This window comes from Pristiophorus japonicus, chromosome 7 (assembly GCF_044704955.1).
Source record: "Pristiophorus japonicus isolate sPriJap1 chromosome 7, sPriJap1.hap1, whole genome shotgun sequence".
In the NCBI taxonomy this organism is placed as follows: Eukaryota; Metazoa; Chordata; class Chondrichthyes; family Pristiophoridae; genus Pristiophorus; species Pristiophorus japonicus.
The window spans coordinates 50641504-50658594 of NC_091983.1; the positions used below are offsets into that span (position 1 = coordinate 50641504).

The following is a 17091-nucleotide window of genomic DNA, read 5'->3' on the forward strand; positions in this document are numbered from 1 at the left end:
ATACTAAAGAGCATTTCTTTGTAAATAAAAAGAATCCTCTTTTGTAGAAAGAAGTCTCCAAGAATACAAGCAAGCTGCTTTATGTTTAAGAACTGCTGTATATAGCCATCTATTAATTTATTTACCCTAAATGCCAAGAATAATTGATATTCCAAAATATTGAGTAATATGTAGGTCTATTGTGTTCAGTGACTGTAAACAAAATAAATACTGCAGGAATTTCATTTGAATCAATTTTTGCTAATGTTCATTCTTATTTGAACAAACACTACCTTAGTTGCCAAAGATTAGTAATGGTGCAATAACTGTGAGGGTAGAAGGTGCAGTTAACTAAAACTGTTGTCTTTGTCATTACGCTACACCTCGAGAGACCTGGCTTTCAGTTCAAAACAAAGTACAGAGAATGAAAATATTTTCTCTTTTACATGGCTGTTAGAGCTGTAAGAAATTCGAGTTCCAACTGATCTAGTCTACCTGAGTTAAGAATGCTTATTACTGACATCAAGCAGCAGATACAAAACTAGGATGAACTTTACAATAGTCAATTTTCATATAACATAAAGACTGGGAAAACTAGAGTTTTACCTCTTCCAGTAAATCTAATGTAGAGTGAAAATTCAAATGGTGGCAGAGACTGAACTCACTTGCTTACTTAAGAATTAAAGAAAATATGGAATGCGAAAATGCCATTCAGTCCATTAACCCGGCTCCTTCCTCAGATAATGCACAATCTACCCTACCATGGACTCAAACCACCCAATTAAGCTCCCAAGGAAAATTTCTACGTAAATACTCCCTGATCTCTGTATGTAATCAAGCAAAACAGAATATTTATCGATGTGCACATCTCCATTATTCAATACTGTCTGACTGCCCTTCATAGACAACAACCTTTCTCCGCCTCCCAGCCCCATGAGCTCAGGAACCAATGTGCCATTTGAAGAAAGCAGCGAAACAACATGATCACAAAAATATGGAAAATCCTATAACCTAATGTAATAAAAATGGATTTGACTTATTCAGTCATCGTAAACCAATAAGCCTCATTATAAATGGGCAGAATCAGAGAATGTGATCCCAAATCATTGCTAAATATCCCAGAATCCCATGTAATAAAACTAGAATCTGATCTATTGAGTCACCATAAAACAGTGGCCCTGAGCATGATTATACTATCTGAATACTTAGATGAGAAGATAGAGATAGAGAATTAAAGCATGAGGCAACGGGGGTGAAATTCCACTTGAAGATCAGCACAGAATGGACAGTCGCTGATCAGCTGCCTATTATGCACTCCACTTGACCTTCCCCCTTTCTATTGAAGTCAGGGGGTAAAACAGATGACTGATCTGCTACTGTTTGTTTTGTGCCTCTGCTGAAGTGGCCAAAGTGTCAGCTGTGGCTCAGTGGGTAGCACTCTCGTCTCTTCATGTCCCACTCCAGAGACTTGAGCACAAAATCCAGGCTGACACTCCAGTGCAGTACTGAGGGAGTGCTGCACTCTCAGAGGTGCCATCTTTCGGATGAGACATTAACTAGGTGGATGTAAAAGATCCCATGGCACTATTTGAAGACAAGCAGGGGAGTTTTCCTCAGTGTCCTGACCAATATTCATCCCTCAATGAACATCACTTAAACAGATTATATGATCATTATCTCACTGCTGTTTGTGGGACCTTGTTGTATGCAAATTGGCTGCTGCATTTCCCTATAATACAACACTGACTACAATTCAAAAAAGTACTTAATTGGCTACAAAATGCTTTGGGACATCCTGAGGTCGTGAAAGGCACATTATAAATGGGAGTTCTTCTTGTTCTTCTTAAAATATATTCACCAGCTCAAGATCCCACTGTGTTTAGAGTTGTCACCTGTTTTGTTTTTGGTTGGACAGTCCATTATTTGAGTAGTCTGTCAGTTTTCATTTCTAATGTAAATTGGGCAGGAATATCCAGGGTCTGAGCTTTTAGTGGATTTCTTTTCTCCAGTCTTGTGGGGTTTGTAGTCAAATATCAAAATTGGACTGATTTAGATTTGCTGCAGCTGAAAAACCGCCAAGGTCTTCAAATGATGTTCAGCACCAGCAGTACTGAGGGAAGAAGCTGGTCCTGGCCATCACAATATAAAATCATTTCCAAGCAGAGAGAGCTCGAGCCCAAATAAATACCTTACACATTAACTGATCACCAAGGGAAAGCATCCAAATATATATAGAAATGAACTAGGTACAAATATTAATACAAAATATACTAAACAATAATAAGGAGCCAGAGGTGCTGAATCTAAATCTGCAGGTTCTGAACAAAGAGTTGGCAAAGAGGTATGGGCTAGGATTTCTTACAAAACAGAGTGCAAGAGAAAGATAATCTGCACTGAAATAAATGTACATCCTGTAGCAAATGAACGCTGATGCCACACAATATTTGAAATAATCTGCTTTAAGAGAATTAAACAAAAGTATCTCCAAAAGCTGCACCACTGACCCTACTCGCAAACCTATTTTTTGTCCAGTATTGTACTCAGCAAAAGGTGGCTATCCTAACAGAAGGCAGGTTTAAAGTACATAAAGGGGGATTTTAACTGGGTGTAGGTTTTGCGCAGGTGCTACGAGCATTAAACCCCCACTCCCTGCTCTCCCACCCCCTCCCAGTGCCATTAATTTAATTCCTGGGCTATTTTAACTCCTGGATTGAATTTACATCCCTGCTGGCAGCCAGCCAGCTGCGTGCCCAAAATGAGCATAAAGAAGCCGCCGGCTGGCTCCCAGCAAGCGACGATCAGACAGCCCAAAAGCTGCTCGCCGGCATTCAGGTTAGTGACAGAAGAGGGTTTCGGCTGGGTCTCGCAGGTAGGAGGGGTGGGGTAGCCCGGTACCGGAGCACTCTGTTCACTCAGCAGTGACACCGGGATCCTAATGACATCATAGGACCTCTATTTGCATGTATCAGTGAGGCTCCCCCCACCACCCTCCAACCATGCCCCGGATTCAAGCAGGTGCCTCAGCCTTCTAAAAAAAGGGTCCAGTTAAAGAGATGGTGGGTGGCAATGGTGTGGGAAACAGGGCGATAAGTTTTCAGAGGTGATTTTAACTGAGTAGCTGCCCCTTTCCCACTGTGTTAAAACTGGCCTCATATTGCCAGTATCAATATTAAATCATCAGTATCATTAGAGTATGCTGGCTACGATGATTGAAGTATGTTCTCTTGGGTCAGTCCTGAGGCATACTCCCTTGGTGTACCATTGTACTGTGTCATGGTACTGGACTCAGGTTCATGCCAATGATTCATACCAAGGACTTGATCTTAATCAAACAATGAATTTTTAATTGCTCAAACAAGGTGAAGGCCCAAGGCTGACAGTACAGGATATCACCATCGTTGGAAAGAGTAGGAGAGATGATGAGGTAAATCATGTTGTGGTTAGGTGACGCCAAACTTGAATTTGAAAAGGAATGGAGGCTTGTCACTTTCCTACAGTAGGAAGATAAAATCGGCAAGTAATTCAGATAGATCACTGTCCAGAAAAAGAAGAAAATTGCAAACTGCTGGGAATAAAAGTAACTACTAAACATGGGTTCTTAAAATGTAGGCTGCAGCGGGGCGTAGTGCTCGCTAGTCATCCCATCTTTGGATTCTGATCTGATCTGCCATCAGCATTTTCTTCTTTAAACCAATAGCATTTTATGGTACATTATTCCCCCACTCTCCCCTCATGTTAGACTTTCCCACTGCTCTTTCTCCTCGTCACCCACCTTCCTTGTTTCAAGTGCACTATAACAGTGCAACTTCCAATCATCTCAGCTTCTTTGGTGCAGCAGCCATATAGCTGTTGTTTCCAAGAGCAGCCTGCAGGCCAATAGGAATCTTCACTTACAGACTTTTAGAGCCTGCAGCCGCCATGCAAATTCCCTTCCCCGTTTTAGAATGAATGCCGATTCCCATCAGGTAAGCCCTCCTGGCACTTGCCCACCATATTTAAAATACCCGAACCTGGAAATACAGCTGGGTTCAGCTGAGGCCAAGTTGAGCCCTTACGAAAAGCACACCATTCAATTTACACTGTGGCGGGGGAGGAGAGGAAGACAGGTGCCAGAGTCTCTGGACCTGTTTTTGACTAAAATCTTACCAATGTTGAGTCTTACTTTGAAACTACAAAACTATTTTATCAAACCATTCAGAATGTTTACATTGTACATGTTTCAGTTACTAATTCACTAAAGAAAATATTCAAACAGACATGAGGTTAGTAATCTCTCAAAGGGAGCATGGGGTTTTGTTAGAAAAATTTTGGTAGTGGAATAATATTGTCTATTTTTTCTGCGGTTTATTTCATAACAAAACAGCCTCAGACTTCCCACCCTGGTGTTGTTTTATTAGTGGTTTACACCAGAAATAGGAATCCTAACCATTATACATTTATGCAAAGTTGCCTCTCAAAGTCATAATAATGTTTTCGTTACAGGCCAAGTGCAAGGTGGACTGTGCTTCCCCACAAAGTACTGTAGTTATATATGTTGGGCATAGCATTCAGCATTTAGTGCGTCACACAGGATATAATGAGTGTTCACAGTGCAAAATGCAACAAGTGACCAGGGCAGAGTGTCATAACATCTCAATGTCTGTCACATTACACTTTCCAAAACAACATTACTTTCAGTTCTGTCAATAAAGCCATCTTGGTGAATTCTGGCTGCAAAATTTTGTTACAATTTTGGTTCCAACCATAGTACAATTGTTGAAATCTGAAGCTGGAGGGCTTTAGATAAGATAGGATTAAAATAGCCTCTGTAAATTTAATATGTGTCCAGAATAATGTTGTACATTTGTATTTCCCAAGTAATTAACACTTTAGTCCCATTGCTGTTTTGATGTTTAAATTGCTAAAATAAATAACTTGTGTCAATTACAAAATCCTCATGATTTGATTAATGAACAGGTATCACAGAGCTCCACTGTTCTTCCCAGTATTCTGTCTCGCAGTTTATATTAGACTGTGTTCCTTTTGTAGAAGACAGTCTTCAAAGTGTCAGGAGCAAGATATTCACATGCACTTGTGGGGCTACCCATCATTATAAAAGTAAAATAAATCTTCACAGCATAGTTAGAACATTCACAGCCCTAAGCTCAGACATCATACTTTAATTGCATTTGCCTCACTCCAGCATTCAGAAAGAAAATAATTAAATAGAAGCACACAAATTACCTTCGGTGCCTTGCGTATTTTCCACTAACATGGCCTGTGCCATCACAGCCAGGAGTTGGACAACTAAAAAAAAGAGAAAAGCTCGATTGTGATAATTATCAGCGACACTGGTTTATGTGTGAATACGTGCGCATGTGTGCAGCTCTGTGAGTGTGCATGTGGAAGGATAGATTAAGAAAAAGAGAGGAGAAGCCGAATACTGGATTTTTTATTAGCAAGTCCCAGGAGAATTAATTTCTTCAGCGCAGCCAGGCATGAGCCGACCACCAATGCAAGTGACAACGTGCTTTATCCATTAAAAGGCATGAAATTTCAAAATTGCTAATGTGGTGAAATTTTTTTTTTTTTACAATGAGCACTCACCTGAACAGTTCTTGGATTACTGGTTCTATGGGGACTGGGGAGAAATGAAAACAACACAGATTTATCATCTCTTATAATTACCTGGTTCTTCATATATAACAGCCAGTAAGTTGCCATGAAAACTACAGTCAGGATGAGACAAGCAAAGAGGCTCTGGTGGATGAAGGTCACCCTGAGCAGGGGTTTGACTGATTTACTGAGCCAATAGCCTTACCTCGGATACCTTTAGAACGTGTGCGGTGACGCTTCTGGTCTGCATCCGCCTCCATCTGAAAACAGATTAGTAGGCATTCAGTGTCCTTATCCAGCACACACAGACCTTCAATACACAGCATGTCAAAGTGTGCCACAGGATTTATTAACAAGCCTCTCCCTGCTTTCATATATAGTTTGATACATAAAACCAATACAATTTATGATTTGAATGCCTTTTTATTTATAATAAAAAACTTCAATCCACATTTGAAAAAAAAAACAATTGACCACTTTGATGTTGCTCATGCAACATTTTTTCTTCACGTTGCTTTTTTATTCAGGGTTAATTTTTCTCAGTCAAGATAACCATGGTGCTGATTGCAATAAGATTAATTAGGGTAGGTGCCACTAGTCTCCTAGTTATGGAAGGGTTATAAATTAATATCTTAAAGGGTTACTCAGCTCTATTTAAAAGGTGAACCTCTTCAGTTGGAGACTCACAAATTCTGCCAAGTGTTTCTGTACCATATACTACTGCGTTGTAGAGAAATCCAGCGATAACATTGCACTCAGGGAAGTCCATGACTTCTCCTTCATTCTGGGTAATATTCCTCGTGATGTGATAATTCAAAATAACTGTTGATTTTCTATCTGCTTATTTGTCTCAAAGACAATTTTTGGCACTAAAGCAGCAAAATATTATAGATATAATTAGTGGACACTTTTTTGGTAAAAATTGCAAATGCATACTGTATTTCTAAATGGAGACGATTAAAGCTTCTTTTTGTTCAATTCTTGCATTTGAATCTTTAAATGCACATCCTTTAGAAACAATTAAAAATATTCTAGTTTTGAGAAATAGCTGAAGTACTTAAATTGCCAAACCCTTTTGCACAATGGGATACTGGGACAGAATTTTGCTACTAATCGGGTAATCTGGTAATAGTTTACAATTAGAAACTGGCCTGCAAATACAGCCGCCCAGGGGCCAGGCTTCTCTTAAAACATTAACCAGTCGATGAGCATCTGCAAGACCAGGAGACAGAAGATCACCAGGGAGGATCTGTTTGCCCAAGCTTTGGCATGAGCCCAAGGTTAGTGTGGAACATGAGTGCAAAGTGTTCACTGGATGCACTCCAATGCACTATGCTCTATCAATGCTTCTTTTTTGCTTCACCTAAGATATTTTAATGTTACTTAAAATTACGTCTGTCACCCAAGTATCTCTTAGTGTTGCCCCGCCCCCTCCCTTCCCCACCAGGGGAGCACTTGAGAAGAGGTCTTGCAAGATTGGGTTCCATCCAGTCTTGTCAATAAACAGCTCAGATTCTAAAATAGTTCCAGTTTATTAGAAAAAAAATACACGCAGGTCATAGAAGCATCAGATGACCTGCAATTAGAAAGAAAAGGAGAAATAAAAAGTGAAGGGATCATTTAGAGTGCAATAACTAAGAAACAGCAATAAAAAAGATTAACATGCAAATTTTGGCATGGCTTGGCAATTTTAGGCTTTTAAAAAGTGTTCAATAATTTTATTTTTCATATATTACATGCCGGTTTCTTAATTTAAAGTGATCAATTTATGTAGCTGCAGCCCTGATTACAACACTGCCTTCTAGGATCTATATTTGAATCCAGTCCAATATTTAGTGCGATTGAAGTCTCCTCTTTCTGCTCGTTGTAAGGGTCAAATTAATTTCTCTATTCTAAATTCGGCTCCTAGTCAGCATCGCTCAGCAGCACAAAACTGTCCATGCTTTGGCATCAATTTATAAAAGACTGGCAATTGCTCAAAAAAACTGTGTTGATAGCTGGTGTGGAGAATGAAAATGTCACACTGTTGTCTTAGGGGTGCTGCTCTAAAGTGTGTTTAATGACCACTGCTACAGCATCTAACCACTGCCATGCTCGAGCTCGATGTCAACACTGGATGCAAAAAGTGGGAAAAGTTTTCCAATGTCCTGCACTAAAGTCCCTCACCTTGACAAGGTCAAAAAATAAATAATGGGGTTGATAAAAAGAAAAGCTTTGCAGCTAAACTTCAGAGTAAATGGGAGTCATGATCTTGCCCAGAATGCACTGGATAAAGGCGAAGGAATGGCAGCCCTGGTGCAGTTATTCTAAACTGTATTTCTTCATAGCATATGGTTCCGGGCATGAGGAATAAAAGCAGTTTATGAGTAAACTACAAGGATTTGTCTCTTTCAAATAAAATTAATTTCCCTTTGAAGAAATAACGAATGATCCTTTTTACAGGCAAAGAAAGGGGAGGTGGGAGCCCCAAACTGGCATTTTATTCTAAGGTGGAAATGCCCTTTGTGTAGTTGGACTGAAACAAACAAAATGAGTTACGTGAGATTCCAGCATCCTCGCAGCATGCTGAAATTACAGCTGGTCACCAGGGAGGAAATTCTCTCCTACCAAACTGCAAGAATAATGAGGTCATTTCCTCCCACGGTTGGAGAAGCCAGGGCAGTTTAAAAAAAACTTGACAGCCACAATGCCCGTTGAGAACCCTTGACTGATGAATCAGGGATAGGCTGAAGTATGTAAGTAAATATACCTTTGGAGCCAGATGCTGCTAGCTGTGATAAAAGCGAGCACAGGGGCAATGCCTGGACATTCCAAGTCAACAACTAAAAGTGCATGTAAATCATTCTATGCTCTTCTCAGTGCTGTAATACAAGCCTTATACACCATAGAAGAATCTGATGCATTATTTGCATGCAACAGAATTTTGGTTCCATTATAAAATGAAGCCAAGACACAGCTGTGTAGTGTTGCCACAACAATTTAATCCTGTTAGATATATTAATGTTTTCAACAAACTTTTCCTGATTGTATACTCTTGCACACAACACTCTTACTTTTTTTTGCAAGCAGAATAACATACCATTTTAAATGAATTCCAAATGTGAATTTAGAACAAAACAATTACTAAAGAAGTGTTGTAATTACAAAAGCAAAATACTGTGGATGCTGGAATCTGGAATAAAAACAGAAAATGCTGGAAATCTCAGCAGGTCAGGCAGCATCTGTGGAGAGGAAGCAGAGTTAATGTTTCGGGTCACGCTTTGTCGACTGTAATTAGACAAATTATGACAAGATTTTCATATTATTTTACTGTATTTTTATTAACTGGATTCCTCTGATGGTTCAGTGAGTAAATGCACCATTTGGTAAATCACTAAGAAATATAGACCAGAAAGTCACAGGTTCGACGAGAGTAATTTATCCATATTGAGTTAGCTGATGTCAGCCAAGTTAATGGTGAGCTTGTTCTGAATTGCCCTGAACTAGGGAGAGATAAAGCAGCCAGTGTGCATGTGGGGATATTGGATGAGGACAGCATCAGACGTGGCCATGATGCCCTGTGTGGTTGGAAAGCCTGCCAACACTCACTAGCTAGATTCACACAAAAAGAATGGCCATTTGTGTGAGATATTGAAGGACTGCTGGAACCATACTGAGCATGTGTCACTTGTCAGGAGAAGAAAGGACAGGTGGAATGAACTGGCTCAAGAATGTTTCAGTTCCAAGTTAGGAAGCAAAGTTTCCTGATTAAGTTTCAACTGCCCTTGAGAATATAACAACAAGGACTGCCCATTCAGTCCCTCTACCTTGAACCATCATTCAGGTTAAAATCAAATGCATTTTCAAACCCTTCCAGCTTCATGCACTTTTAGAATCAAACTCATGATGGTTAAATACACGGTATATCTTTTTAAACAAACAAATCCAGCAACATACTCAAGGTTTACTTAAATGTAAATGTAATATGCTACTTATTCTGCAAGAGTATAAATTTACTGCTTTGAGGTTGTTTATTGAATACAAATTTAATGAATTAACAATTAATGAAAACTGTCAATCAAAATATAGCATACTCCACCGAGCTAAAAACTTCAGCCAACTTTAATCTATGTAGAAGCTAAAGGAAATGGAGAATGTATTTTGTATTAAGTTGACAAATACATTTCAGAAAAAGTAGAAGGGACATACTGCCCCTGTAGAACACTGCAATCTGATTAAACATATCTGATCCTCCTGTAAATTGCACTGTAAGAAAAGCACTGCATTTGGCTCTTTGGATCAGATATGCAAATGCAATATATGATCTGCCTCTTTAAGGCAGTCAAACTTAAGCTTTCTCACAAATGCCACTTTTGCACCAAACCACATAACCAACAGATACAGGCATATAATTAAAATGTACTGACCAGGCCCTTCTAATCTCCTATTTTAAATAAAAGATTTACAGTTTGAAGAACAAGCTATTTGTTCAATGTCACCAATCGCGTCAATAATATAGCCATGAAAACAGTGATTGTGACAAATGAAAGACGAGCATTCAATAGGAAAGCACTCAGAAATAAATGTGCAGACTGAACCTATCAATCCCACGAAGGTAAGTTTCCCAATTTATGAAAGTGTATCGTGCACATAAATGCTGAAGCAAAACTCAGCGCCGGTTCTCTGATTTAAATACCACAGACAAAAAAGGGCACGTGTCTGACTTTTACCATTGCCATTTACCATTGTCCCGATTGCCTAATTCTTTGAAACAACTACTGATATTACACTCTGGTGAAAGGCTCGCACAAAAGTGAAACTATCTCTTCATTTCCAGATGCTGACAGAACTGCAGTGTATTTTCACCATTAATTTCAGACTTTTGGCATTTGCAGTTTATATTATATATAGTTGCTGACATCCTCAGCTAGCAACACAGCTGGAGAGTGACTGTCACCATCAGTGTACATTTTAACAAAACAAAAAGTAACAAAAAATATGATCATTGCATTCTTTTGTTTTTCTATATATTTCTGCAGATATTAAAAATATATATTTTACTTCATATTTGCCATTGAGATTACTAGGGAAAACTAGCTTGAAGGAGTTACTGAGCCCAACAGAGTAGTGGAGCTGCGTTATTATATATAGCAATAACTTGCATTTATATAGTGCCCTGAATGTAGAAAACTTCCCAATGCACTTCAAAGCAGTATTAAGAAAAGAAAATGAATGCTGATCCATGGAAGGATATATAGGAATGGTGACCACTGGTAAATTTAAGGTCATATAGGAGGATTGGGATGTAGAACGGTAGCGGAGTTTAGGGAGGTAATTCCAAAGCATCGGGCCTTGACTGCTGTAGGTACAGTGGCCACTGCTGGGCCAAAGGAAGGAGGGAAGCATGAGAAGGCGCAATCAGAGGACTGGAGAATTGGGAGACGGGATGGCGGGGTGGGGTGGGGGGGGGGGGCTGCTGGCGGGAGATGGTAGTGCTGGAGAAGGTTACAGACATAGGGTGGAGAAAGGCCATGGAGGGATCACTGATCCAGCTCTGGGTTAATAACAATCTGCTGCTGTTAATTCAGATGTTGGGAGATCACTCAATGTATTTTTATATTGACAGTGTGCCATCGACAGCAGATGCATAGTATTCCTACTGCCGATAGCAATACAAAGGAGACATACACCATGTTTCCGATCAGGTCTATGACTCACATTTCTTCAATCTCCATTGAAGACAATTTGGGGACCTTCTTTTTAGGCCTCTAATGGATCAAATAAGTGCACATAATATGCTTGTGAATAAAATAACAGGAGAGCAACACTCTTCCAGTGCGCTACATCAATATAAACAGGCTTCTAATAACTCTTCAAACCAGTATCTTAATGATGTCATCAAAACTCATTATTGAAGCAAAAAAATGAGAGGATAAAAATCAAAAAGATAACGGGGCCGAAATTCAGCTCCCCAACATGTCCTCTTACCACCAGAAAGCGGCGGCCAGGCAGCGGTGTCGATCGGCCGCCGACTTCCGGTCCAATCACCGCTGCCAGCGAAACTTAGCTCGGGGATTTTCCTGCCGGTGCCCCACTTCCGCCCCGCTGCTACTGACCATCCTAAGTGCGTCATCAAAGGGCACACCACCGATCTCCCGCACATTCATCGCGCCTCCCGTGAAATTTAGCTGCAAAAATCATTAACCCGCCGCGCGGTGCCCCTGACAGCTTTTTCTGTCGGTGCACCTCGCTTTCACTCTGTGAACCTTGGCAGCGCGGTGGCCCTTCAAGGGGAAGGCGCATGGCCGTGACCGCCATGTTTTTGTTTTTGTCGGCCGACTGCCAGGTCGGGCCGACAATTATGTCTCCAGGTTCAGCCGGGCCGCCAACAAGCAGCCTAGCACCCTCTCTTGGGTGCCAGACCGCTGGCCCGGCCGAAACCCTTCCTGGTGGCCCAGTTGACCAAAGTTTCAAAGAGTCGAAGGTTCGCCCCTTTAAGTGAAGGGGAGAGAGTGGTGACACACATGCGCCATGACGACATCTTCGCTCCGCTGCTGACTGACACCAGCGGAGACTCCGTCCCGCCTCCACTTCCGCCCCTCTACAGTACTTACTGCCCCACTTTCGCCCCTGACCGACTTCCGGTCCGCTGCAAAAAAAGGACAAAGTGCTGAATTTACAGAAAGAGGCGATCTCATCTGGAGCGGCAGAAAAAATACTTCAGGAGCGGAAGGTGCGACCCGTTTCGAGCGAAGGTAAATTTCGGGCCCATTGAATTTAATCAAAATTATTCACAACTAATTTTTTTATATGACACTTAAATGTAACTACAACGACAATTAAACTACCGTATATACTCGCGTATCCTGCGATCTCGCGTATCATGCGACCCCTAAATTTTCGTCCCCAAAACATGATTTTACCATATATCTCATGTATCATGCGAGTCACTTTTTTGAGATCGAATACAGACCTTAACATGAAACATCGAGTGGATTCTGCTGTGAAAGCTGTTCGCGAATCGAACACCGATACAGCAATCGTTCCAGCTGGCTTGACTAGCGTCGTTCAGCCACAGCCTCTACTGTGTTTGCGGGTAAAAGAAGCATGGGCTGAGATAGATGGAGCCTCTAATAATGCAGCAAACTTCAGGGGGAGTTGTGGGTGGCGGAGGTCGGGTCGCCGGGGGGGTGGGGGGGGGGATGAAGAGGAGGTCGGGTTGGGTCACCGGGGGGAAGCGGAGGTCAGGTTGCCGGGTGGGGGGGGAGTTGGGGGAGCGGAGGTCGGGTCGCCGGGGTAGGGAGAGCGGGGGTCAGGTCGGATCCGGTCCGGTCTCTTTCCTCGCCCCCCCCTGACCTCCGCGACTCTCTCTACCCCCCCCGACCTCCGCGACTCTCTCTCATCCCCCCCGATACAGTACAAGTGACAATAGAGGCTGCAATCCAGCCCAGGAGATACCTGCCGAGATTCAGCGTGGATACGGTCTGCTTAACAGCCTAACAGCCTAATCTTGGCCAGCACTTCACACCCGCAAATTTTGTATCTCGCGTATCATGCGACCCCCCAAATTTAGGTTACAATTTAGGTCTTCAAAAGTCGCATGATACGCGAGTATATACGGTAATTGCAAGACAAAAATTAAAGAGGTGAATAACTTTGTGATTTATTTCCAACTGTGATACAAAACTAGCTTATATTATCAGGATTGAAAACCTGTATCTTTTCTCGTCCTGCTCCTACATCGAGGGGCCGAAATACCCACCGCCCGAAACGGGTTGAACATTCATCAGCTGAAGGGAAGAGCTGCTGCGAGCTCTGCATACTTTTAAGTTGGGTCCACTGGGCCTCCAGGGAGGGTTTCGGCGGGCCAGTGGCCTGGCACCCAAGAGAGGGTGTCAGGCTGCCTGTTGATGGCCCGGCCGAAGCCGGGGGCAATAATTGTCAGGCCAACCTGGCAGTCAGCCGACAAAAAAAAAGATGGCGGCTGCGGCAATGCACCTCCTTTTTAAGGGCGGCCGGGCCGCCATGTTACGGAGAGTGCACCGATACAAAAAGCTGTCAGGGGCACCGATCGGCGACGGGGCCTTTCCCACGGGGCAATACCAGGAAAGGGGCTATTTCCCGAGGGGCAATTTCGCGAGGGGATCACCGCCAGTTGGTAAGGGGTAGGCGCGTGCATGCCACAGTGGGAAAACGGTTTGAGCGGTCCCGGGCACTGCTCCTAAACTCACGAAGGACAATTTACAAAATGGCGACCTCTCCGTGGAGAGTCAGTGGCCATTCCATTCACCCCTTTCAGGCAGCCAGAGGCCTTATGGAAGGGGCAATCTTGACCCCCTAATCTTTTCCATTTGTTTTCTTCTTCTATCCTATCCTGAAGGTGGTGACTTGTTCTGCGCTATGTTTCCATAGGCACCAGTAACAACAACAACTGGCATTCATATAGCATCTTTAAGATAGCAAAATGTCCCAAAACACCTCCCAGGAACGTAATCAGACAAAACTTGACACCGAGTCACATAAACATATATCAGAATAGATGACCAAAAGCTTGGTCTCAGATGTAGGATTTAAAGGAGCGACTTAAAGGAGGAGAGAGAGGTAGAGAGGCTGCGGGTCACTAAGGCCAGTGATGGTGCCTCTCTTCACCAACCTGGCACAAACCAGCTAAATGAACACAGGGCTGGACCTGGTACTTTCCAAGCTTGTATGTCTCCTTACCACACCATACAGTAATTTTAGTCACTGGGTCACCGAGAGAGCACTCAAAAGCAGTACATTTGAAAGAAAAACCCCATTGATCAACGTTAATTCAACACAATGTGAGTTAACAAGTATATTGTATCAGCAGGAAGTGTAAAAATGTCTCTCACATTACAATTTTATGTACTCAAGCTGAACAGGATTTTCATTTATTGGATTCACAGGCAGTAGATACCTTGCTGTGTTTTAACCACTGAAATACACTGTATTTACACACCTGGCCTGGGCTGGGAGTTCTTATTGGGCCTTATGATAGGCACACCCTCCACCCAACCCTTACAAGGCCTGTGTCTCGGAGGGTGCGAGCCCAGGGTTATGGACAGCAACTCCCTGCATTGGAAATCCCCATGACCTCAGCCTAGGAGGCAGTTGCCTGACCTTTGGAGGTCGCTATGTCCTGTGGGAAGAGGCCTCCCAGCCCTCTCAGTGGTGGCTATAGAGCACATCTTCGGAGTCCAGGCCACAATCCGAGCCTGGACCTCAGAAGATTTAAGGGAAAAAAAATAAGTTTACTGTTGCCCTCTTGTTGGGGCTGATGCTGAATTTTCCAGGGTTTCGTATTTCTTGGCATTCCAGGTGTCCAGCAGGATCAACAGCAGAGGTCATCAGCAGGTTCAATCCTGGTGTCATTGCTAGAAGCATTTCTCCAAGTACTTTCTAGGCCTGTGTGTGTTTGGTCAGATGAGGGTAGAATTGGGCTTGGCCACGATGCCTCCCATTTTTAAACATTCCAGCTGCACTCACTGTCTAGGCTCACATATGAAGAATGGTCTCTTGGGATACCATTTCAGGGCTGGGACAACCTTCCTGCATTTCACACAAGTAATTGTTTTTCATGTGCAAGGGGGGCTATTAAAAATCAATGACTCTTTTGACCACAAAGACCATTAAAGCAGAGACTGGGCCTATCCTCAACCAGCACGCTCTCATGCATGATTGTAGCAGAGGTCACTTGATAGTGATCAGGACTGAAAACTCTGACTGATTTTTCTCCTTCCTGGGCCAAGATGTTGAGGTCAGTTGATTCCCCATGATTATCTCCTGAAGTCAACTAATTCCCACAAACCATGGATCTTTCTGGTTTGTTTAGCTTAGTACTACACCACATAGTCATTTGTGCATTTAGGGGGTAAAATTGCCCCGCGCCAGGTTTGGGGCACATAATTCGAATGAAGTGAAAATTTATTGCCTGGCGCAAAGGGAAGGAAAGTGACCCGGAATTAAGGTCTTTAACTTGAAAAAATTGTCCGAGCGCGATCGGGAGGTGGCGCTGATGCATCACAATGTCCTTCCCCTTCTTTTAAAGGGGAGGGCCGCTGCGAACTCTGCAGCCACTTCCGTGGCGCCCACTAGGCCACCAGGGAGGGTTTCGGCCGGGCCAGTGGCTGCCATTGTCATGGCGACTGCAAAGTCAGCCGACAAAAAAAAAGATGGCAGCAGTGTCTCATGGCCCTCCTCTTTATGGGCAGCCGGGGCACACCAGCCACCACAGCTTTGTGACCCGCAAAGCTGTCAGTGGCATCGCCCCACGCCAACGACGCTCCCACGGGGCAATTTCCCCCACGGGGCAGAAAGGGGTCAGCGCAGGGCGATAAGGGATTGGCGCGCACGACAATGATGTCATTGCCATGCATGCGCCAGCCCGGGGCACAAATCGCGGGGCGCGGTACAACAGCTCCCGAACCTCCGGGACAATTTCCCCGAAGGTGCTTACGACCCCTTCCGCTGGGCGATAACCTCGTAGCACCCCATTAGCGCCCTCCCCCGGATGCACTAATGGGGGTATAAAAAGGGCAATTTCGCCCCCTTAGACATTAACGAAAGGAGCGTATGCCTTTAAAATATGGAAGTTCCTATATAGAACCATAGAATAATACAACATGGAAGGAAGCCATTCAGCCCATCGTTTCTGGGCCAGCTCTTTGAAAGAACTATCCAATGAATGCCACTCCCCTGCCCTTTCCCCATTGACCTGCAATTTTCCCACTTCGAGTATTTATCCAATTCCCTTTTAAAAGTTGTTATTGAATCTGTTCCCACCACCCTGTCAGGCAGTGCAATCCAGATCACAATCTCGCTGCATAATGTTTACCCCTCATATCGCCTCTAGTTTTTTTGCCAATTACCTTAAATCTGTGATTACTGATCCTCCTGCCACTGGAAACAGTTTCTCCTCAGTTACTCTATCATAACCTTTCATGATTTTGAACACCTCTGTCAGATCTCCCCAAAACCTTCTCAGCTATAAGAAGCACAAGCCCAGTTTCTCTAGTTTCTCCACATAACTGAAGTCTTTTAACCATGGTACCATTCTCGTAAATCTCCCCTGCACACTCTCCAAGGCCTTGACTTCCTTCCTAAAATGTGTGGTGCCCAGAATTGGACACAATACTCCCACTGGGGCCTAACCAGTGTTTTATAAAGGTTTAGTATAACTTCCTTCCTTTTTTACTCTATGCCTCTATTTATAAAGCCAAGGATCCCATATGCCTTTTTAAAAGCCTTCTCAACTTGTTCTGCCACCTTCAATGTCTTGTGTGCGTACATCCCCTGGTCTCTCTGTTCCTGCATCTCCTTTAAAATTGTACCATTTAGTTTATATTGTCTCGCCTCATTCTTCCCAACAAAATGAATCACTTTACACTTCTCTGCATTAAATTTCTTCTGCCATGTGTCTGCACATTTCACCAGTCTGTCTACGTCCTCCGGAGGTCTGCTTCTAGCCTCCTCATTGTTTATTGCATTTCCGAGCTTTGTATCATCCGCAAACATTGA

General features: G+C 43.0%; 1 protein-coding gene across 1 annotated transcript in view; it reads right to left on the reverse strand.

Moving 5' to 3' along the window:
• The window catches only part of myt1lb (myelin transcription factor 1-like, b), a 432704-nt gene that overhangs the window by 365538 nt on the left and 50075 nt on the right, over window positions 1-17091 (reverse strand). Inside the window, exons 2-4 of the mRNA XM_070884356.1 lie at window positions 5780-5834; window positions 5566-5599; window positions 5203-5265 (exon numbers count right to left, since the gene is read on the reverse strand). Coding sequence (XP_070740457.1) covers window positions 5203-5265; window positions 5566-5599; window positions 5780-5834 — 152 coding nt within the window. The remainder of the gene's footprint in view (window positions 1-5202; window positions 5266-5565; window positions 5600-5779; window positions 5835-17091) is intronic.